The sequence below is a fragment of the Artibeus jamaicensis genome, unplaced genomic scaffold (assembly GCF_021234435.1).
Source record: "Artibeus jamaicensis isolate MK-2021 breed Jamaican fruit bat unplaced genomic scaffold, CSHL_Jam_final contig_387, whole genome shotgun sequence".
NCBI lineage: Eukaryota > Metazoa > Chordata > Mammalia > Chiroptera > Phyllostomidae > Artibeus > Artibeus jamaicensis.
Window position 1 is genome coordinate 23,067,380 of NW_026521812.1, and position 25,573 is coordinate 23,092,952.

The 25,573-nt window shown below is 36.9% G+C and overlaps 1 protein-coding gene across 3 annotated transcripts in view; it reads right to left on the bottom strand.

Moving 5' to 3' along the window:
- Nucleotides 1–25,573, bottom strand: part of AFG1L (AFG1 like ATPase) — a 207,640-nt gene that overhangs the window by 131,131 nt on the left and 50,936 nt on the right. For 2 of the 3 annotated variants that reach the window (XM_053664827.1, XM_053664826.1), the window contains exons 3-6: nucleotides 24,472–24,523; nucleotides 17,601–17,702; nucleotides 13,035–13,165; nucleotides 105–204 (exon numbers count right to left, since the gene is read on the bottom strand). In XM_053664827.1, coding sequence (XP_053520802.1) covers nucleotides 105–204; nucleotides 13,035–13,165; nucleotides 17,601–17,702; nucleotides 24,472–24,523 — 385 coding nt within the window. The remainder of the gene's footprint in view (nucleotides 1–104; nucleotides 205–13,034; nucleotides 13,166–17,600; nucleotides 17,703–24,471; nucleotides 24,524–25,573) is intronic. The other variant, XM_053664828.1, reaches the window with a different exon arrangement.

Here is a 25,573-nt window from a genome sequence, read left to right on the forward strand (position 1 = left end):
ATCAGATGTATTTACACAATAAGACAAGTACAAAGTTATGGACTTTTAAAAGTTTGTTAGTTCCCACCTAATTGGATGAGATTAGCACAATGGTTTGTTTTTACCTTCCGGTGGCCTATTGGATGTTGCCACAACGACGACCCCATTTTTGAACAGATTTTCAAAAAGCTGTTTCAGAATCATGGCATCAGCAATGTCAGTGACCTACGGATAACAACACATTTGTTTTATTTTAATTTCACTTCTGTTCTAACAAATTTGCTAATGGCTCTTCTTTTTTTTTTTTAAGAATGAAAGTGAATTCCAAGAGAAAAATTCTAATTATCATCATGAACAAAAGAGCAGATAATTAAAAGCGTAAAAAACTGTATAGTAGTTTTTTAAACTTTACTCTGCTTTTTTGCAAGCCTATCATTTCTACGCAAATTATCAAATGGTTCTTTATGAACTTCTTTTATAAACTACAGGTGGAAAGCATACGTAATTGTCCTAAACATTTACGGAAGTCTAATTAATTAGAACACGACCAACTCCCTCCTCCTACTGCCATCACAGCCCCCACCTCCTCCAAAAAAAAGAGACAGAAAATACACAGACTGTAAGAGATGTGTAATACCTTTCTGGCGAAGGTTTCTCAAAAGGTGACTTTAAATGGTCATGGAACTTTTGAAATAAGGACAAGTAGCCAGTGAGACATAATCAGCTGCTGTTGAAAATAGAATGATATGACATAGATACTATTGTGCAATTGTTGCACAAAACAATTCAACAGATGGCCCATCACAAAAATAAGCAATTTCATTGTTCTTTTTAAGTGCCTTCTATTACTGTCCATGAATAATTAAAAGGCACTGCAGTCACTTCCAGCACAGCCAGCCTCTCCTAACCTTTGTAAACACAAATATTCCTTCCACAAAAAAATAAAAATAAATAAAAAATAACAACTTAGAAGAACGGTTAACACAGTACTCTAAAAAAACAACTTCTAGCCCTAGCCTGGGTAGTTCAGTTGGTTAGAGCATTAGATACCATCCCAAGGTTGCAGGTTTGATCCCGGTCAGGGCACATACAAGAATCAACCAATGAATGCATAAATAACTAGAACAACTATCTCTCTTTCTCCTCTCTCACTCCTTCCCTCCCTCTGTCCCTCTCTAAAATCAATAAACAAAATTTTTTTAAAATCTTTTGACAAAATGAGAAATGCAGATACAACCATTTAAGTATAGAGATACATAACTATTGATCTTTTCTAAAATTATTTTTAAATGCACAATTAACAAATAAACTATATGATGACTTTCAAAAATCACAAAGAAATACAGAAATTAAGGAGGGAAGTAAGTTGAAAAATAAGCGTATAGCGAAGACTGAATTAATCATCATACCCTCCGTTATGAATATAACATGGGTTTTAGATATTCTCAATGTAGAAATGTTTTGATCTTTCTTTAATAACACATTTTAGATTTTAGTAATCTCAATATATAACACATTTTAAATAATCTCAATATATTCATAAAATATGTCACACAATATATATCACATTGTTATTTTTAAATCAAGTTAGAGTACATAGAAACTAGTGGAATTCTTTCAAATTAGATCAAAATACTGTAAGTTACCAACTAACTGGTTCTAACACGACTAACAACAACGACCTGAATTGGACGGGTCTCAGTCACTTTCTCTTTATAGCTGACATCTAACTCAAAAGTTTAATTATTGCCTTTCCATTTGAATAAAACAAAACATGACCAGGGTAGAGGAATATGCAGATCATTTTTTTCTGTCTCAAGCTATAACTTTAAAACATAAACTAAAAACCTACTGAAGGTTCTTATATTAAAAAGACTTTAGGAACTTACAAAGTAGTGATTAAAGTGAAAAGGAAATTAGTACTGATATTAATTAATTTGGAGCTTAGGATCACTGTCAAATTTTGCTTCCGCAAAAAAACACTCACAGAGAAGGCCCTTTTCAAATGCCTAAACACCAGCGGAATTTCTGATGAGAGGACAGAACAAGCTTGCAAATTTTAGAAGCAACTGCACTTTTAAATTGAATTCTCAATACGCCGACTTTTATAAAGAATGATATCATTTAAAATTCACCGAATTTTAGAGACTAAAAATGGTCATTTATTTCACTGATGTTTTTGAAAAAATTTAAAATAAGCAACTTGTGCCCTAAAATTTAGAAAATTAAAGGCACATTTAGCATATAACACAGTGCAAAGGTTTAAAGAGAAAGTTGGAGAAAGCAAATAATAAAGACTTGTGGTTAAATTATCATTTGTTGTTTCTGCAGAGTGCTTTTGCTCTGTAAGAGTAAATTAACTCGGAGAAGCTGTGGCTAATTAATAAAGCAGGAGTCACTTGGTGTAGCGGGTGCCAATGTATACTCTTTTGATCTTGTCCCCGCACTTGTTCAGCTTTGCAGGGGAACAGTAATTTTACAGTATAAGTGAACAGAAGACAACTGGCCGCAGATTCTTGAAGAGCGGGCTTTTTCAGTACCCAGCATTTCATTACCACCAGGAACAAAAGAGAAGGCTACAGATTACCAATAAGGGTAGTCTGCTAATACAGAGCGTGGAGACATTTCATTAGCATTAAAGAGAAAAGATTTTTTATGACCTAGAGTTGCTTTCCATTATGACTCACTTAAGTAAAAAGAGAAAAAAAAATCTAATGGTTAATTTACATGTGTAAGTGCTTGAGTCTCAGTCATTCCACTGATTGGTACAGTGCCATGTAATGAGTGACAAACATAAGCATGCATTATCAGTAATTAGTATTAGCACAAAAATAAGCACCTGTTTTTATTAGCAGTTTTTAATAGCTTTCCTGTTTTATAAAAATGGGCAAAACTATTTTTTAAATGATATTGATAGCTTACAGAGGAGAATTTTGCATGATATTCTGCTCATCAGAAACCCTTTCTTTTTAAATCATATTAGTAAAACATCTATCCAGTGTCCCTAAAAAAGAGACAGGAAGAAATAACATTTAAAAAAATAGCTTTCCTTTAGTATTCTGATATCTTCAGAATCATTTTTTTAAAACAGTTTCATAAGAGATATAAACATTCAAGGAGGGCATAAAGAAGACCCTAAAGAAAACATTAGAGAAAACCTGTCCTTATTATTTCAGCAACTAAAACACATAAAAACAACCTATCTAGACAAATTCTCAAACAAAATAATATACCTAATACCACAGGTAAAACTGAAATACTACACTAAATGAAGACAACCAAGCTAATGAGGAATATGATTTGCAGATACAATCTGAATGCTACCAAAACATAGTCTTAAAAATACCTTAAGTTCAAGAGCATAAGAAAAGACACAATAGGCCCCGGCGAGCTGGCTCAGTTGGTTAGAGTTTGTCCCAATACAACAAGGTTGTGAGTTCAATCCCCAGTCAGGGCACATACAAGAAGTCACGAATGAATGCATAAATAAATGGAACAATAAGGCAATGTTTCTCTCTTGCTCTTGTGGGTGCTCTCTTCTCTCTCTCTCTCTCAGTAACACCATCTAAAGACTGATAATAACAAGTTAAAAATCAAGATTACTAATAGGATTCAATTTTAAAAGTGAAGTGGTGATTGTAGATATACTGTCATTAAGATTAAAGTGCCTACAAAATTCTTTTCTAGTAAGTCAATAATTATACTAGGTTACACTAATGACACTAATTACAATAGGTTTAATAGGCTTAAAAATAATTTTTAGGTTCTATCATTAAAAACATCTACTAAAAGTCCACCGAGTCCAGATCTGTATATTTCAAAACATAATAGGAGATATCATATACCAAGGAGAACATATAACACAGCTGTTAGGACTAGTGAATAAGAACACTGATAATAGATTCCAAAGTTATTAGCTGAGTAACCTTGGACAAGTCACTTAATCTCCCTGACCCTTAATTTCCGCATCAATATATGAATGCAGTACTTAGAAAATTGTTATGATAAATATATAGTAAATCCTCAAGATATGTTAACTATAATTATTACCTATGTATAGTATGTATGTTAGTACAATGCCATAGTATTTATATCGAGTTATACAGAATTTTAGCCATAGATATAATGATATAGAGTATAATAAAGTAGTTAAGAACATAGGCACATAGGAAGTACTAAGTACATAGTAGCTAATATTACACAATACACATAATAAAATGTAAGCACTCTAGTAAATAAATGGGCATTGCCTCAAACAGGTTATAAAAGATGGCTTTTAGGTAGTAAGTAAACAAACATAGAAAAAATTCAACCATTATTACTTAAAGGAATACACATTAAGACAATGAGATACCTGCTAAATTAGACAAAAGAGTTAAGATAATTCAGAATGTTGATGGGAAAAAGTGTGGGTTGTTGCTATATATGAGGGAAGGGGGATTTAGTTGGAGGGCCACTTCAGTAGTTATCCTCTGGCACTGGGACTCATCTGTTCATTTCTTCATTCACTCAATATTGTCATTCACTCATTCTCAAACACTCTTCTAGACATTCGAGATACATCAGTTAGCAACATAAAGATTCCTGCCTTCAAGTTTACATTCTTATGGAGAAAAATATATAATGAACAATAAACATAATGGGTAAATATACATGGGTAATGTTAGAAGGAGATATATGTCACCAAAAAAAGAGGGTAAAGGGCATCGATAGTGTGGAAGTGAATGGAAAACTGCAGTCTCAAATGGTGTAAGGATAAGCCTTGTTAAGGGGCTAAAAATCTAAAGAAGTGAGAGTTATACTGATGGGTATGAATACTGTTCTATGCTCAAAGAATGTCCAGTGCAAAGACTCTGCATGTTTATTCTAAATTGTGTGGATATTGTGTATTGGAGTGCTGGTGCAGCAATATCTGGGGTATCCTTTTACCCTCTTGGTTTTTAGAAAAGGGATACAGAAGATATCTGAACTTCTAATAATCCAGTTTTGATGTGCTGGAGTTGCTTCTCAAAGACCAGCAGAAAACCATCCAGGATATCGAACCTAGGAAACCCAGGCTCTGCCTGCTCAGTGATCACATCAATCCTTAGAGGACACACTCTGGCCCATATACTCTCACTTTCTCTGGCACTTTTCACCAATGGATATGTGCGGATATTGGCCTTTTCTTGCATGCAATGATAAATTCCAAAACTCAAGTTTGGAATTGTAGAGGAAATAAAAGCAAGATTATTAACATTTTTTTCACTCTAGGACATTCAGGTCAATTTGCTCAAGGGAAAAGGGTCTCTTGTGTTGTCAACTCTAACATTTACTGTAGAATGCTACAGTAAATTTGGGATCAAATAAAAGCAATCAATTTCGCATTTAGTATTGTTTTACAGTGTCTGCACATCTTTTCTTCAGAGCCCTGGTGAGAAAGGAGCACTTGGTAAAGCACCCACTATTAGCTATAGTTCCCTAATCTATGAAGAAAATAGGACTGGAAACAGTAGGGAGCAATGAGCGAGGCTGAAAATATAGGAGATAAGGTTAGAGAAGATACAGGAGGGCTTGAGCAAAGGAAATGACACTGTCTTACATAGCATAATATTTCTAGATCCCCCTTAGTTTAAGCCCTCTTTAGTTGGGTTTTCTGTTACCTATAGCCCAAAGCACCCTAATAGATACCTCATCTCTTTGCTTTGCTTGGGCTTTAGTTCATCAGGTAATTCTCCTTCCATTGGAGGTAACAGATTTTATATTAAGGAAGGTGACAGTACTTCGATTTATGCATCTTTCGTAGATCATAGGGGAACCCCTTTTGACATAGAAGATAGAAGCAAAACATGAGTTGAATAGTTCCCATTTCAACAAGTCTCTGTTTGCAAGAAACAGGAGATTCAGCTAAAGACAACAGGTTTACTTGAGGCCCCAGGATGGGAACAGTACTGACAGCACATCCTGGGAACTGGAGCTTAGCCTGGGATTACAGACAGCTCTCACTCCTTCCCCTAATGTAATTCAGTTTCTTCTTCTGTCTCTTTGTTCCTGTCTCTTACCAAGTGAAAACTTCCCTCTGTGCCTTTAGTTCAAAGACATGAGGAAGTAAAAGACTGACCTAAACCTCAAGCAATACCACACAAGTTCAAGGTTGTTGACAAGTTTGTGGACTAGCTACTATACAGATTGGATGACCAGAAACGGTCCTTATAACTGTGAGACAGGATACGGTTCTGTGGTATATAATATAGCTCTCTACTGAATGAGTGAATGAACATCAAATCAACTCTTGATGGGGCAATGATGATTTATCACATCCTCTTTCTCTGTTAGAAAGCAATATCTTATATAAGTAAGGTACCTGTCTCCTCCTTGATCTCCCTTATATTTAACATGTAACTTGGAATATCCCTTTTGCTGGTTGCATTCATTTTGCAAAGTTCAGTTCATTAAGAACATCAGTATCCTGGTAGTTGCTTTCTTTCCTTCTTTCCAACTGTATATCAACCTCCTGAAATCTGAACTAAACACAGAATGCCCAAGGCAACCAGGTTTCTGTTACAAAGTCACTATCAGGGCAGCATTATCACTTTAATGGGACTTAGGTACTTTTACCCTTGTGAGCACCTTCCTCAATTAAAAATAAAGTAATACATATACATAAATTATAATTTATTAGTATGTTGGTACAAGGCAAATATAATACACATACAGACAGACAAGCTGGATCAATTACTAACATACTCACTTTTTCTTCAAACTTTAAAAGAAGTTAGAAGAGAGTTCTGGCCAAGATGGAGGCATAGATAGAAACCCTTTGCTTCCTTGCACCAAAAGGAGGATAACAACCAATCTAAAATCAATAAACAACCAGAAATGCCAGAAAATCAAACTGCATGGAACTCCGACAACCAAAGAATTAAAGAAACAGTCAACCAGACCAACCAGACCAGTAACAGGGGTGGAGAGAGAGAACCAGTGGCAAGGCAGCAGACCGTGGGTGTGGGGCTGGCTGAAAAGGAAAATGAGACTCAGAGCTGACTGTAGACTGCAGTGAGGGTTGCCAGGGTGGAAGAAACTCCCAGTCTCACACAAGGGTTCCTTGGAAAGTGGGCTTCGGCAGAACAGGTAACCTGCATTTTTCCCCTCTCTGGCCCCTCCCCCACAGACCAAGCCACAGCACAGCAAGGAGGGTTGCCCTGCCCTGGTGAATACCTAAGGCTCCACCCTCTTACAACATAACAGGTGTGCCAAGACAAAGAAATAGAGCCAAAATGAAAAAACAGAGCTAAACTCCAGAAAGAGAGCTAAGTAATGAGGAGATAGTCAGTCTATCTGATGGAGAGTTTAAAGCTCTGATAATCAAAATGCTCACAGAACTGACTGAGCTTGGCTGAAAAATGAAACAACTGAAAGATACCCAAAGTATCTTTCACCCAAAGTGAAATAAAGCAAAATATTCAGGGAACCAACAGTGACAGGAAGGAAACCAGGACTCAAATCAACAATTTGGAACAAAAGGAAAAAACAAACATCTAACCAGAACAGAATAAAAAAGCAAGAATTAAAAAAAAAAAAGACGAAGAGAGGCTTAGGAACCTCTGGGACAACTTTAAATGTTCCAACATCCAAAGTACAGGGGTGCCAGAAGGAGAAGAGGAAGAGCAAAAAATAGAAAACTTATTTGAACAAATAATGAAGTACAACTTCTCCAATCTGGCAAAGGAAATAGACTTCCAGGAAGTTCAGGAAGCCCAGAGAATCCCAAAGAAGTTGGACCCAAAGAGGAACACACCAAGGCACACTGTCATTGAGTTTCCAAAGATTTAACATAAAGAGAGAGTCTTAAAAGCAGCTAGAGGAAAGGAGAGGGTTACCTACAAAGGAGTGTCCATAAGATTATCAGCTGATTTCTCAAAAGAAACCTTTCTGGCAAGAAGGGGCTGGAAAGTAGCATTTGAAGTCATGACCCAGCAAAGCTATCATTTAAAATGGATGGGCAGATAAAGTGCTCCCAGAAAAAGCCAAGTTAAAGGAGTTCATCATCATTAAGCCCTTATTGTATGAAATGTTAAAGAGACTTATCTAACAAATTAAAGAAGATCAAAAACTATGAACAGTGAAATGACAACAAACTCACAACTATTAACAAATACCTTAAAAAAAGGAAAAACAATGAAAACAAAAAGCAAACAACTAGAACAGGAACAGAATCAGAGAAATGGACATCACATGAAGGGTTTTCAGTGGGGAGGGGAGGAATGGGGGAGGAGGAATGAGGGGAGAAAAAGGTACAGGGAATAAGAAGCATAATTGGTAGGCATAAAATAGATGGGGAGAGGTCAAAAATGGTATAGGAAACAGATAATTCAAATAATTTATATGTACAACCCACAGACATGAAATAAGGGTGAGAGAAGCTGCAGGGTTGTGGGGTACAGGACAGAGAGTGGATAAAGGAGGGAAAACTGGGACAACTGTAATTGCACAATCAATAAAATATACTAAAAATTTTTTAAGAAATTAAAACATTTTCATGGGCCCCTGAAGTATCATGGACCCCAGGTACTGTGACTATTGCACCTAGTGGGTAATTTGGCCCTGCTTGCTGCTAATCCTCTCAGGATCTCCTTTGAACAGCCAGATTTTCATTGCTTCCTACACCAAAATAGTCTTGCCAAATGCTCCTCATGTCAATATGCCAATCAATTCTGTGATTGTTTAAAAGTTATATATTTAAGTTAATAATTTTTACATGCTACATAGGAAATTCTAATATTTTATACTCCTCATCTATAGGATGAAGATAATAATTACTTTACAGAATTAAATGAAAGATGTAAAATGTTTGTAAACCACAAATTATTTTGCAAAAGTTGGATAATAATATACTTAAAAGTTTTGTAACTTCAGTACCTTAATCCAAAATTTAAGTGTGCCAATTCAATTTTATTTCAAGCTACTTCAAGAGACTGACAATGAGAAACCATGAAAGATGGCCTTCAGCGATTCATCAATGACTTTTGTTGTTGAAGGCAGCATAACTGGTAACTGGATGCTACATTGAGAACTAAATGACGCCCTTTTCCTTCTACAATACTACCCTGGTGTACTTAGTACATACATTTCTTCAGAGTAGCAGGGGAACATCTTTTTTTCACAAGCCTTTCATTTTTTTTAAATTAAAACTTTACTGTATTTTTCCCATTACCTTTTAGTCCCTTATACCTCCCTCCCCCACTAATCACCACACTGTTATCTATGTCCATGAGTCCTTTTTCCTTTTTGCTCAGTTCCTCTATACCCTAACTCCCCACCCTTACTAGCTGACATCCTGTTCTCTATTAGTCTGTCCCCATTTTCCTTGTTAGTTCAGTTTTCTCATTAGATTCCATATATGAGTGAAATCATATGGCATTTGTCTTTCTCTGACTGGCTTATTCCACTAAGCATAATGGTCTCCAGGTCCATCCACACTGTCACAAAGGGTAAAATTTTTCTTTTTTATAGCCAAGTAGTATTCCACTGTGTAAGTGTCCCATAGTTCTTTTATCCACTCATCTATTGATGGACACTTGGGCTACTTCCATATCTTGGTGACTGTAAATAATGCTGCAATGAACATAGGGATACTTACGTTCTTTCAAATTAATGTTCTGGGTTTCTTTGGATATATTCCCAGAAGTGGGATAGCTGGGTCAAAAGGCAGGTCCATTTTTAATTTTTTGAGGTATCCTCATACTGCTTTCCACAGTGGCTGCACCACCTGCATTTCCACCAACAGTGGAAAAGTGTTCCCCTTTCTCCACATCCTTGCCAGTACTTGCTTGTTAACTTATTGATGATAGCTATTCTGACAGGTATGAGATGGCATCTCATTGGGGTTTTAATTTTCGTTTCTCTGATTATTAGCAAAGTTGCGTATCTTTTCATATGTCTATTGGCCATCTGTACATCCTCTTTGTACAGATGTACATCCATCTGTATACCCTCTGTACATTCTCTTTGGAGAAGTGTCTATTCAGGTCCTTTGTCCATTTTTTAATTGGGTTCTTTGTTTTTTTGGTGTTCAGTTTTGTAAATCCTTTGTAAATTTTGGATATTAACCCCTTATCACATGTTTGGCAAATATGTTCTCCCATTCTGTGGATTGTTTTTCACTTTGTTGATTAAATGCTTGGCTGTGCAAAGAGGTTTTAGTTTGATGTAGTCCCATTTTATTTATTTTTTTCTTTTGTTTCCCTTGCTGCATGAGATATATCCAATAAAAAATTGCTCGAGCAATGTCGAAGATTTTGCTGCCTATGTTTTCTTCCAGGATTTTTATAGTTTCAGGTCTAATATTTGAGTCTTTGATCCATTTTGAATTTATACTTCTGTGTAGTGTAAGAAGATAGTCTAGTTTCATTTTTCTGCATGTATCTGTCTAATTTTCTCAATACCATTTATTGAATAAACTAACATTAGCCCACTGTATATCCTTGCTTCCTCGTCAAATATAAAATATTAGCAAACCATATACAGCAATGCATCAAAAAGATCATATAACATGGACAAGTGGAATTTATTCTGGGAATATAAGGCTGATACAACATTCACAAATCAATAAATGTGATTCACCACATAAAAAAATGAAGGATGAAACCACATGATCCTATCAATAGATGCAGAAAAAGCATTTGATAAAATCCAGCACCATTTATAAAAACTGTCAGCAAAGTGGAAATAGAGGGAACATACCTAAGCATAATAAAGGCCATATATGACAATCCCATTACCAGCATCATACTCAATGGGCAAAAACTACAAGCGTTCCCCTTAAGATCAGGAACAAGATAGGGATGTCTGCTTTCAACTCTCTTATTCAAAACAGTACTGGAAGTCCTAGCCACAGCAATCATATAAAAAGAAGAAATAAAAAGCATCCAAATTAGAAAGGAAGTAGTAAAAGTATCTTTATTCACAAATGACATGATTCTGTACAAAGGACCCCAAAGATTCCACCAAGAAACTACTAGAACTGATAAATGAATTCAGCAAAGTAGCAGGATACAAAATTAATATCCAGAAACCAGATGCATTTTATATGCCAACAACTAACAGAAAGGAAAACCAAGAAAACAATCCCATTCACAACTGCTTCAAAAAGAATAAAACCTCTAGGAATACACCTAACCAAGGATGTAAAAGACCTGTATGTGGAAAATTATAAGACACTGAAGATGGAAATTAAAGAAGATACAAATAGTGGAACCACATACTGTGTTCACGGATAGGAAGAATTAACATCATTAAAATGTCCATTCTAACCAAAGCAATCTATAGATTCAAGGTAACTTCTATCAAGATTCCAATGATATATTTCAAAGAACCAGAACAAATATTTCAAAACTTGTATGGAACCATAAAAGGCCCCGCACAGCCACAGCAATCCTGAGAAAGAAGAACAAAGTTGGAAGAATCACAATACCTAATATCAAACTGTATTACAAGGCCATAGTAATCAAAACAGCATGGTATTGGCATAAAAACAGACACATAGATCAATGGAACAGAATAGAGAGCCCAGAAATAAACCCATGCCTTCATAGTCAAATGCCTTTCTTTTAAAGACCTTTGTACCTTTGCAATACAAAGGGTAGATGTCAGGCTATAGTAAAATGACTTAAAGGAGAAAGAAGTAAAGATTCCTCTTCCCCAAATGGTACAGTGTTACACCACTCCTAGCTAAAAGGCCTCTTCTCCTCTATCATACATGAAAATTGTTGTTAGTTATGTGGATTGAGTTGCCTCATTTGGGATAAAAGCATCCTGGCCACATCATATTTCCACTAACCCAAGTTTTTAATCACAAAAGAACAAGAAATAACTCATTACCAATTTAAATGCATCATTTCAGAGAATCTTAAAACTGGAGAAATTCTAAAATTCAACCAGGACAATTCTCTCCCTTCCTCAGGAATATGAAATGCGCTATGGGAATCACCCAGGATCTACCAAAGAGTGAGCATACATGAATGTTAGTTTCCTACCTTTGAAAAGTTCTCTGGGCCTCTGTTCTAGGCAATCAGTCTCAGGAGTTCCTGTACTCAGCTCCAGAAATATTTTTCAAAAGCTTTGGTGTGAAGCTCTATTTTTAAGCCTACATTCAGTACTTGTGGATTTTCCTATTTTAACTCCAATAGTCAGTTGCTCTTGAGATGCTCTCAGTTTCTATAATGCTCTTAAGCATTACAGGAAAACAAACTACTATGTTTCAGATCTAATAAAGAAAGAAGTCAAAGAGAAAGTAATTCTTAGTCTAGGGCATCTATTGCTGCTGCTACTACTACTACCACCACCACCACCACCACCACCACCACTACCACTACTACCACAACCACCCTGGACATGATGCAGGAGACAGAATAAGCATAAGATATATATGATATGGCATTCCACTTCATCCTGTATTTGCTCTCGTAAGAAATAAAGACCAGTAAATAACTTACTGCCAACTTAGAGTCACAATTTCAGAGACTCCTGAAACTAGAAGAAACTTTAAAAGTTCAACTAGAACAATTCTCTCCTTTCCTTACATATAAGTTAGTTGTGAGGCTTAAATGAGACATGTGAATCATATAAAAGCATTATTTAGCAATTAAAAAACTCAAACATCTTTAAAGGCACATTATTTTGTAATGATCACATTATCTACATCATGGTGTTGAGGAAATGTGAATCCACTGACTAGATTATCAGGGTAGGCAAACTTTCCCTATGAAAGGCTAAACAATAAATATTTTAGGCTTTGCAAGCCACAAATGGGCTATTAAATTTTCTTTTTTCTTTTTTAATGACCCTTTAAAAAATATAAAAATTACTCTTTTCCTCACTGGTCACATAATGGTTGATGGGCCAGATTTGCCGGGTTCAAGCTGGAGTGTGCCGACTCCTGAGCTGGATAGTAATGTTTAAGTCGTAAGAGATAATTCAAATCAATTTATAAAGCAATGATAAAACCAGAAACAGACTTTAAATATTCACACTTCATTCAGTATACCATTCTACATCCAGAAACACCACTACCTTACCTGAAATTCATCAAAACATAAGAGACATGCCTCTTCGCTGATTTCCTCGGCTATAGGGGCTATTGGATCATATGATTTAGCCATGAATCCTGGTTTCCTTTTTGGCAAATTCTGTTTAAGGAGGTGAATTCCTTAAATGAATAAAATTTAACACAAAATCAAATATTGCATTAATAGTACTTTTTAGACAACCAGAATATATTTTTAAGTCTCTAAATAAATGAAACTTTAGTGTAAACATAAGTGTAAATTCCACATACAATCTAATGTGATTACTGAAATTGGTTGCATTTTCTCTACCTCAAAATAAGCTGCTTACATATTATTATATTCCCATGATTATAAGAATATTTTGGGGTCAATCCATCTCTACTCTTCAATCATTTTGGAGATGACAAAGTAATATACCAGATGGCTAGATGGTGACTAGATGGTGACCAACAAATCAATCTTAGTCCTGAGAATTTCAAGGATACACACAAAGAAGGTAGCCCTGCCCTATGTCTAGCATATCTAATCAGAATGTTCTTGTCTGTAGCCTGATACACTAAAGACAGTCCCGCTTCATTTCTTATATGTTTACTTAATGCTGAAAGTATTATAAGAAAAGCACAATGTTCCTGCTCTGAGGAGCTTTCGATGTACCTGATAGACAAATAATGCAGAAATGAAATAACATAAGAACACTAACAAAGCAATAAAGCATACATACAAGTACAAACTGAAAGCCTAATCAAGAATAACTTCTTTTTTTCATTAAATTGACTGGGGTGACATATTCAATACCATTATTTAAGATTCAAGTGTACAATTCTATAGTACTGGGTTGGCCAAAATGTCATGTGGGTTTTTTTGTAAAATAAAAGACACATTTTTCATTTTCACCACTAACTTTATTGATTTGGATATTTTTAGTAGTATGTCGGCTATCTCACACATATATAACACTGACTGCTCTCAGTTACTGTTTCAGTTTGATCACCATCAGCCTCACCTGGACTACCTGACCACAGAGCAAAACCCAGCAAGAAGTCTTCAGTGCAAAACTTCACACTGAACTTCTGATGTTTGATCAGTCACGGCACCTTCTCCATACACTGCACAAATCTTTTTTTTTTTTTTGTTTCAGTTGCATTTTTACTTTTCTTGAAATAATAAGGCATGGTATGCCAAAAAATTACTTATTTTCTACTATCTTTAATATTAAAATGGCTACATAAAAATACACCAATTTTTTTTAAACAAACGATGATAGGACAGCTGTCACAATACAATCCAACAAAACTGTTTCAAATGAAGTTAAAAGACCACTAAGTGTTCCTAAAGCCATCTCACAGAAAAAAACAAACAAACTTTTTGGCCAACCCAATATATCATCTATGTATTGCATTGTGTGCACACCACCCAAAGTTTAGCCTCCTTACATCACCATATATTTGACCCCCTTTAGTGTCTTCAGCATCACCCTACCCACCTTCCCCTCTGTTAACCACCACACTATTGTCTATGAGTTTGTTTGTGGCTTTCTGTTTATATTTCACATATGAATGAAATCATACAGTTATTGTACTTTTCCATGTGACATATTTCGCTTAACGTGATACTCTCAAAAACCATCCATGTCACAAATGGCAATACTTCATGTTTTCTTATGGCTGAATAGTAAAAACTTCTTGAAACAGGTGAGTTTTAAACATTTCTTATTGATCCTTGGCAGAAACAAAAAATGCCTGACCTTCATATAGTAACCTCTGTTCTTACATTTGGAAGTACTGCTTTACCCCTAGGACCAACCTTGGACACATTACTAATTGCTTCAGTATAACACAAAACAAATAAAATCTTACTTTAAGCAAAAATCTATTATTTGGACTTCTGGCCAAGATAGAGGCATAGGGAGACATACTCACACAACCCAAAGAAGGACAACAAGGATTTAAAAATGAAAAACAACCAGAACTGACAGAAAATCAAACTGTACAAAAGTCCGACAACCAAGGAGTTAAAGAAGAAAGATCCATCCAGACCGGTAGGAGAGGTGGAGACAAGCAGCCGGGCAGAGAGGACTAGCGACAAAGCAGCAGTGGAAGACTGGGGCAGGCCAGGAGGCGGTTGGCGGACCCAGCAAAGTAGTGGATTGTGGAGCGGGGCAGACAAGGCTGCAGCTGGCTGGCAAGGCAGCAGCTGGTAGACCAGCAAGGTGGCAGCAGTACCACATTCATGTGTGGATAAACCAGGAGGAACACCTGGGGAGAGAGACGGACCATGCAACCTGGGGTCCCAGTGTCAGAAAATAAAGCCTCAAAACACTGACTGAAAACACCTGTGGGGGTCGAGGCAGCAGGAGAAACTCCCAGTCTCACAGAAGAGTTCATTGGAGACACACACAGGGTCCTAGAATGTACACAAACCCACCCACATGGGAATCAGCACCAGAAGGACCCACTTTGTTTGTGGGAAGCGGCAGAAGGGACTGAAATCTGGCAGAGAGTGAAGCAAGCACCATCGTTCCCTCTCAACCCCTTCCCCACATACAGCACCACAACCCAGCTACTGGGTTGCCCCACCCTGGTGAACACCTAAAGCTCCATCCCTTATAGTAGCAGGAACACAGAGACAAAAAAAAAAAAAAAATGGCCCAAACGAAAAGACAGATCAAAGCTCCAGAAAAAATACAACGAAGTGATGAAGAGATAGCCAACCTATCAGATGCACAATTCAAAACACTGGTAATCAGGATACTCACAGGATTGGTTGAATTTGATCACAAATTACATGAAAAAATGAAGGTAATGCTAAGTGAAATAAAGGAAAATGTATAGGGAACCAATAGTAATGAGAAGGAAACTGGGACTCTAATCAATGATCCGGACCAGAAGGAAGAAAGAAACAATTCAAACAGAAAAGAATGAAGAAACAAGAATTAAAAAAAATAAGGATAGGCTTAGGAACCCCCAGGACATCTTTAAACATTCCAACATCCAAACTATAGGGGTGCCAGAAGGAGAAGAGAAAGAGAAAGAAATTGAAAACTCATTTGAAAACATAATGAAGGAGAACGTCCCCAATCTGGCAAAGGAAATAGACTTCCAAGAAGTCCAGGAAGCTCAGAAAGTCCCAAAGAAGTTGAACCCAAGGAGGAACACACCAAGGCACATCATCATTACATTAGCCAAGATTAAAATGAAGGAAAGAATTCTAGAAACAGTAAGAGATAAAGGGACAGTCACCTACAAAGGAGTTCCCATCAGACTGTCAGTTGATTTCTCAAAAGAGACCTTACAGGTAAGAAGGGGCTGAAAAGAAGTATTCCAACTCATGAAATCCAAAGACCTACAGCCAAGATTGCTCTATCCAGCAAAGCTCTCATTTAGAATGAAAGGTCAGATAAAGCACTTCTCAGATAAGGTCAAGTTCAAAGAGTGCATCATCACCAAGCCCTCATTATATGAAATGTTAAAGGATTTACTAAGAAAAAGATAAAACATATGAACAGTAAAATGACAGCAAACTAACAGTTACTAACAACCACACCTAAAACAAAAAACAAAAGCAAACTAGAACAGGAAAAGAACCACAGAAATGGAGATCACATGGAGGGTTATCAACAGGGGAGTGGGAGGGGGAGTGAGGGGGAAAAGGTATAGAGAATAAGTAGCATAAATCATAGGTAGAAGATAGACAGGGGGAGGTTAAGAATAGTATGGGAAATGGAGAAGCCAAAGCACTTATATGTATGACCCATGGACACGAACTAAAGTGGGGGAATGTGGGTGGGAGGGGTGTGCAGGGTGCAGGGGAATAAAGAGGGGACATGGGACAACTGTAATAGCATAATCAATAAAATATTTTTAAAAGAAAAAAATCTATTTTTTAAATTGTTCAACTACAGTTGGCCCCACTTTCTCCCTATTACTCTCCCCTTCCCTACCTTGCCCCCACCTCCTACATTCAATCCCTCCTCCTTGACTCTGTCCGTTGGTCCTTTATACGTGTTCCTTTGATGACTTTTCCCCTTCTTTGCCCCATTATCCACCTTCCTCCCCTCTAGTTATGGTCAGTTTGTTCTTTATATCCATCTCTCTGGTTCTATTTTGGTGACGTTTGCTTTGTTGATTATGTTCCTCTTACAGATGAGATCATATGGTGGTATTTGTCTTTCACCACCTGGCTTATTTCACTCAGTATAATGCTCTCCAGTTCCATCTATGCTGTTGCACAGGGGAGAGCTCCTTCTTTCCTTCTGCTGGGTAGTACTCCTTTGTGTAAATGTACCACAGTTTTTTGATCCAATCACTTACTGATGGGCACCTAGGCTGTTTTCTGCACTTGGCTATTATAAATTGCGCTGCTATGAACATTGGGGTGCATAGGTTCTTCTGAATTGGTGTTTCAGGATTCTTAGGGTATAATCACAAAAGTGGAAATTCCAGGTCAAAAGGCAGTTCCATTTTTAGTTTTTTAAGAAAAATCTATTTTTTAAATATTAAAATATTCAGAATTTTTAAAAATAAGGAAAATTCTTTTATATCACTTAAAACTCACTTCTCCAGATAATTAACTTACTTTTGTGAACATCTAGCATGAAACCATGAAAATGAACCCGTTTTTTCCTCTTCATTTCCACATAAGCATAAAACATGTCCATCACCATTGTTTTGCCTGTACCTTAAAAAAAAAAAAGGATACTATTAAACAGTATGTACTGATTGCTCTAATGATTGTTCATTAGCTTTAGGATAATGAAACCACACTCTTCTACTGAAAAGCTTAAGACTATGTTACGTTTTTAGAAAGGAGCGTTTTTTTTTATGTTAATCCAGCTAAAAATAAAATATTACTCTTTTCTAATTCCTGTTTTTAGGAAATACAACATTCAGTCAATATAACAGGGGCTATTCCCCTTCCTTCCAGAAAACTATGTTTACAAACCGGCAAAAATTATAGATCATTCATTCTTCAGTTTCTCTTCCAAAAAGCACCAGTATGAATAAAATAATTTCATTAATTAAATACATATTTTGGGACATCATTAAGTGTGAGGAACTATCTTAGGCATTATGGGAAAATTCAAATATGAAATATAAAAAAATAAAGATTAGTATCTAACATAAATACTGAAAATAAATCATACAAACAGATTAGAGCTGGAGGATTGCCAGTTATAACACTTTTTTAAAAATCTGAGAATATAAGTCTTTCAAAATGAGGTCTACTTGAAGAAATTCTAATACAGTCAGCCTTTGTAATTAGATTATCTAATTTTCAACACTCAGGACTTTTTAATCACTGTGATTGCATTAGTAATTGAAGAGTCAACAGTCTGGGCATTTAACGTAGGCAAGCACAGAAAGCCTTAGTAGGCAGAACGGGGACAGTGGCAGTGCTCAAGCTGGCCTCCCACCAAGCCCTCCTCGGCAGGCCAGGCCCAGTTGTGCTGGTCCTGTCCCTCAGCCTCTGCTTTCTCCAGCACCACCCCAGCCACCACGGTGTCCATGATCCTCCTGTAGGAGACACGGCTCAGGAAGTGAGACCTGAGTCTTAGACTGGGGCTGGGGAGGCATTCCTCCACTCCATAGATGACTTTGGGCCCGTGATGTTTGATTTGCCAGAAAGTTTTTGTATATGAAAATACAATTCTCTACAGAGATTTTTTAATGATGAAACCATTTAGACTGAAAAGTAATTTTTTAAAAAATACCCAGTACAATATCTCTTGATATAGTGAGTGGCAGCAGATTCTAAATCATTACATTTTACCTAAAAAAGTAAATCAATAAAGTTTCAAATTCTGTTGCATAAAGCACAGCACACTGATAGATCCAGAAGTCATAAATTATCTAACCAAAAATGTGGATAATATATATTTGAAGTAACCTTTGGGCTAATTCTTTTAAAAATTGACTTAAAATAACCCTGGCTGGTGTGGCTCAGTGGATTGAGTGCTGGCCAGCAAACAGAAGGTTTGCTGGTTTGATTCCCAGTCGGGGCACATGCCTGGGTTAGGGGCCAGGTCCCCAGTAGGGGGTGTAAGAGAGGCAACCACACACTGATGCATCTCTCCCTCTCTTTCTCCCTCCCTTCCCTTCATCTAAAATAAATAAATAAATAAAATCTTTTTTTAATGGGCTTAAAATATAACAGGACCATTATATAAAAAATTACTAGAGATAAAAGAAAAAGAATAATTTAATATATTAGGATACATGCAATTTAACCTTCTAAATATCAAAATCACCATAAATAAAATTCATATCCTTATTTAATCAGTATATTTTTACTGAATGCCTATCACATGTGGGGTGCTACTCTAAGAGTTTAGAATATTCTAGTGAACAAAACTGATAATAGTACCTGCCCTCAAGGAACCTGGAGGTTTAACATTATATATCTTTTAAGATATAAAGAGATATTAGAAACTGTATTGGGCACTTTTGTCCTAAATCTCTTTCTTCTGAACAATTCTCTACTTAGTATAACACATGGGTGTTGGCCACTAAAAACACCCCACTATCCTTATACACTGTGATTGGCCCTACCATGGGCATATGACCAATTAGGTAAGGATCTGTGGGGGGAATTAATACGGATTCTGAGAATCAGAATCATCCTTCTCCCTTTTTTTTCCCTTCACCTAAGGACATTTTTTCATTGCTTTTAGGGAGAAGGGGAGGGAGGGAGAAAAAGAGAAAGAGAGAAAGAGATATCAAAGTGAGACAGAAACATCAGTCAGTTGCCTTTCCTGTGTACCCTGATTAAGGATCAAACTGACAACCTGGGTATGTGCCCTGACCAGGAATGGAACCTGCAACGTTTTGGTGTATGGGACGATGCTCCAACCAACCAACCCACATCGGCCAGGGCCCTTCTCCTCTTAAGAGGGCAACCTAGAAGATCCCAGGAGACTTCTTTCCTATAACATCAAAAAATTCTTACCAAGAATTAAACTAATAATAGAAAAGCAGAACCAAAAGGTGAAGGACAAGGGAAAAGGAGGGAAGGAGAAAGAGATCCCTAAAATATTACTTAAGCTCACAAATCTCTACTCATGACTGAATCAGATCATTACCTGATTTCACAATTAAAGCAACCATTAAATTCATCCCCTACTTCAGCTAATTCAACTGGCCGGGTTTGTTTTTTTTTTTTTACCCTGCAACCGAAAAAGAGTACTCAATGATACAGAATTAACAAAGGGGGAAAGATGATCAATTGCAAAGGACATGAATATTCAAATGACACCAAAAAATATAAATACCTTTAAACATATTTTTTAAAAGTTTAACTCCATCAGAAATAAAAGAAATACAAATTAAAATACCAATGATATACCATTTTTCACGTTGGTGAGGACAGAGGGGAATTCAAGTAAAACACCCAGGCTGAATTGGGTTAAGAGAGATCAGAATGACTGAAGTCCAACACAGGTGAAAATTTCAAGGCAAAGTACCAGAGAGGATGAAGCTATATAATGAAAGAGCTTTGAAATCAACATGACAGTACTCTTAAGTCTGGTTACTTGTATGTAGGGTGATACTCCATGATGTGAGGCAAAGAATGGCCACCGGGAAGCTATAAGGTAAACAATTTCCAGTTGTTGTAGGTATTCAATATCATATCTCTGTAAATTATGGACACCACCATGGATTCTTGTAGTAATAGAATTGCTCAGTATGTTGACTATGGTGGTAGATACATAAACCTACATAGGAGATGAACTGTACACATACACGAGTACAAGTAAAATCGGAGAAATTTGAATAATTTCCATGAGCTATGATATTTATACTACAGTTTTACAGAATGTTACCTTTAAGGGCAATAAAATAGAAAATATCAAAACACATCTCAGGTAAAGGCGAGTTTTCTTTCATGGAACTATTTTTCAGGTGTGTACGGGTGTGTGTGCACTCATAGAGTGAGTCAGGATGTAAAATATACTTCAAAAATCGTTCAAAGCCATTGCAATAAATTATGAGCTTTGGATGAATGAAGACTGCCTCTGCTTTTATTCATGATTACACCGCCAGAAACAACACACTGCCTGGCACAAAGCAGATGCTCAGTAAACACTTATCAAGTAAATGGAAGAATGAGGACAAAAGATGTTGAAAGAAGGTAGGGAAGAAACCAACACTACTTCACAATTTGCTTCAGTCTCTACAGAATCCTTAATAAAACCTTGTACATTTCTTAAGAGAAAGTTCTTGCTAGGGAACTAATACGTAAAACCTAAAACTCTCTTATGTTCTAACTTTGAAGCCTCTAGTTAGGAAGCCAAAAATGACTTGAAGAACTTCCCACCCCACTGCGTGGCATCCTGTTCACAGGCGACCCCCTAGAGAAGGAGCTGTGAGTAGTGTCCTCCGTCACGGCCTCCAAACCCAACGGAGTTCTGCTTCCCAACTCCAACCTTAAAATCAGCCTACTTTTCAACTGGTGGAAATTCTCTCTGTGAAGTAGGTGAGGTTAAACCAAGAGGCTACCAGAAAGGCACAGATAAACAAACAGGACCATTTGTTATCTGCTCCAATACCATCACCACTGCAGTCTGCTAGTCAAGAGCAGAAACCCTGTTGTAAGAAAGCCGCTGTTGGGTAAGAAGGAAGACACAAAATACTACTACAGCATTAGGCTCCTGCATGGTTTGTGCTAAGCATTTAATTAATGAAAACATTTTTTTCAAGATTGAACCATGATGATGATAATCCAATTTATGTCTCAACTCTACTGGGGTGCCCTAGATGGAGGGTTACCTGAGTCAATCATGGTTACCTGCGTCAGTATCTCAACATTTCTACAAAGAAGGGGACTACAGTCGAGTGGGCATGACAGAGGGCACGCCAGGTACAGGAAGAAGGAAGAGGGCTCAAAGAAGCAGACATGCTCTTTCCCGTCACTTCTTACAATGTAATACCTATTTCCCAAGGCTAAATATGGAGAAAAATACTCTTTACCACATCATGAGGCAGAAGACCATTTTCAGCAGTCAGACTGTCGGCCTTCCAGAAAAATGTCAACCTCGCTCTGAAGGGAGGCACAGTTATCATCAAAGACTTCAGAGCACCCTGCAGAGGGACTCCAATCACACCAATGCAGAACTCAGCCTCCACGGAAAGAAAAGGAAGAGGCTCCTGGCTAACAAAAATGGTGGGGAAATAAAAAGGAACTTCTACTGTTCGCACTATCTGCAGTTGTGCACAGAATATGATCAAGGGTGATACACTGGGCTTCTGTTACAAGATGAGGCGTGTGCACACTCACTTCCCCATCAATGTCGTTATTCAGAGATTGGTTCTCTTGTTGAAATCAGAAATTTCTTGGGAAAAAATATATCCACAGGGTTCAGATGATATCAGGCATTGGTTGTTCAGTATCTCAAGCCAAAAACAATGAGTTGGTTCTTGAAGGAAATGGCACTGAACTTGTATCAAGTTCAGCTGCTCTGATTAAGCAGGACACAAGAGTCAAAAACAAGGATATCAAAAATTTTTTGGATGGTATCTATGTTTCTGAAGAAGGGATAGTTCTGCAGGCTGATGAAAAAGATCTAAGTTGTCCAGGTACACAGAAACAGCAAGATGCCAAATGAATGACTGTTCAGACTTCTTCACGATATTTTAAAGATGCAGTAAAAGCCATGTATTGATTTGTGGGGCTGGGTAGGTGGATAGTAAAGAATAAGAGCTTGTGAAGCCACTCAGGTTTTTCTCCTAGCCAGAGAGCCTCCCAAAATGAGAATCTGACCTATCATTTAGTACTTATTTTGTAAGTATTCTAAATTAAATGGAGTATAGCCACCAAAATGTTCATCTCACTTCCTATTTCGGAATTGCTTTCCCTTCTCCCTTCTACATTATCGAGATGTTCCTAACCAAAGGTTGCCACATACCAGCCTATGTAAACATGTCATCACATCTTTTCTAATTCTTTCAAGCATTCAGATGCATGACGTTTAGTGTATATACTTCCCTTCAATTAGTTAGAATATGGCTGTATTTTTCAAACTAAAATCCAATAACTTTCATGTTTTTTTTTAAAAGCCCTTTTGCAGAAGTAGAAGTTGATCTTTACTAACCATCTTCATATATGGCAAAAAGTAAGAGGAGAAATAAAAACATTGGTTTTGCAGTGACTGAGCATGAAAGTGAAGGAATAGGAAGTATCTGTTCTCCAAAGAGGCAAATAAGGTCTGACAACAGGATGAGATCTGCTGGCAGTGCCCCAAGGTACAGACACGTAAAACTGATCGTGCACACCTGGTATAATTATTTAATGCTTTCTAAATAGAAGGATGCACTCACTGGTGTCAAAAATACCAGTTAGCTAATGAACTAAGGGAAAAAAATAGTTTGGCTTGTTTCACATTTTTAAAAATCTGTCAGTTTCAGGACCTTGAAGAATTTCAGGGACAATCTCCATCATTCACTTTTGTGATCTAAAGAAGTCTCTTTTTATAAGGTTTGCTAGGTCTGTAAATGTGAAACAGGAACTTAGTGGCATTCACAACAAATCAAAAAAAAAAGGGAGGGCCCTCTTTCTTCAAGATGAGAAAGTAAACATTTAAAGTTTTATCTTTAAGGCACTATAACCACTGAATATATTACTAAGATAATAACTTCTGCCACCACTCCCTCATAATGCAAATGTGTTATGGCTATAGGGGCCTGAAGCTTTTTATTAGTCCAGGACCAAAACTGATCCCTCTACATGGAGAGAGATCTACATACATGAGAGTTTTTAGTATCTCACTAAAATGATTGGCCACCAATAAGGTCAGGTAAAGTAAGAGCCACCTTCACCACATCAGTGAATGTGGTGACCCAGAGAGGTTTAGATCTAGAAGGATTTGTTTGATGGAAATGGAAAGTGGAAAACAGACAACTTCAGCAAGAATGAAGTCAGAGAAGAAGACACTAGTTGATTAGAAAAATCTAGAAAGTAAGAGACAGCTCATAAATTCTCCATGAAAATAGGAGTCTGTATGTCCAAGGTATAGAAATGGGAGTCCAAGGAAATATTACCCACTAATAACTAAATTGAGGATAAGGGCTTATATTATGAGTAGAAATATTAGTAGAAAGCAAAAGTGAAAAAGAATAGGTTTTTAAAAAACTATACATTAAGCTAGAGCAAACGGCAGTGAGCAGTAAGATTCTGAATTATCTAATAACCTACCTATATATGATTTCCTTCCCCAAGATCAACTCACTTTATGCACTAAATAATATCTGTGCCCTAACATGCTAATACTGCTTAAACTACAGGTATGCCCTATGAGAAGTAAGATAAGTGCCCTCTCCTCCCCCTATTTTACCTTACCTCATCCTACTCTCGTGCTGGTAGTGGATTGAAGGATGAAAATGGAAGTTATCTCTGAGTGAAAGCTGGGAAACTTGCTGTTCGTACCACCCAAAACTTGTTTTAACACACTTACCAACATCTCCATAAACATAGAGGCCCTTTGGAGGTTTGCTCCTTGAAAAAAGCTGCAAATTAAGAACAAATTATAAATCTCTAACATGGAAATAATGAAATATCATCATTTACATACTGTTCCTAACTGTGCTTACAGGGCTGAAATGGGCTATCACGCACAATACAAAACGCTTGATGTGTAACACTTGATGTGTAACTTAAGTTTCAGTACAGGAGGCAAGAGTCATAGTATAGCCCAGAGCAAGAGCTCTGAAGTCACAGTTTATATCCCCTACACCATTTGCTAACCATGTAATCTTCCCCCTCTTTCCCAAACAGGCTCTCCAAACAATGGCAGCCTAGCTCATTCCCAGCAAGCAAGAGATCAGAAGAATTTTTCTGGAGAAACGAAATGGTCTCCAGATGGGGAAAAAAAAAAGACTCAAAGGCACTTAGAGTGCGGGTTTCTCCCACAGACGGAGCTGGCTCCCTACCAGATCACGTTAAGCATACCACTCAACCAACGTAAGATGGACCTTTCAGTCAGCCCGTTAGTATCTGAAAAGACACGAAAATGAACTGACAACCTAGACACCTGGTTTTTTAAAAATCTTCAAAGATGAAAGCTGGAAACCGGACCAAATATGCAGAGGCAAAAAACTCACAAGAAACAGAGACCACACAGACAGCAGACGAAATCTTCAAAAATAAAACTCTAATCAATATAATTAATATGCTGAGAAAAATAAGAAAAGCTATTAAAACTGTAAACCAAGAACAAAATGCAATTTTAAAAAGAAACATTAAGAACAAAAGAGAGCACTTTGAAATTTAAAATACGGTAGCAGAAATAAAATCTCAGAGGAAGGTTTAGAAGATAAGCTTGAGGAAATTTCCCAGGATATATAAAAAATAAACAACAATAAAAGATGAAAATATAAGAAAATTACAAAATTAACTCAAGAGCTCCAACATCTGACAAAAAGGAATTCTAGAAAGAGAAAATAGAGGAAAAAAGAGAGGAAGAAGTTATCAATGAAATAATGCAAAAAATTTTCTCAGAACTGAAGAACTTGATTTCTAGACTGGAAGGACAGACTGAGTATCCAACACAGTGAGGG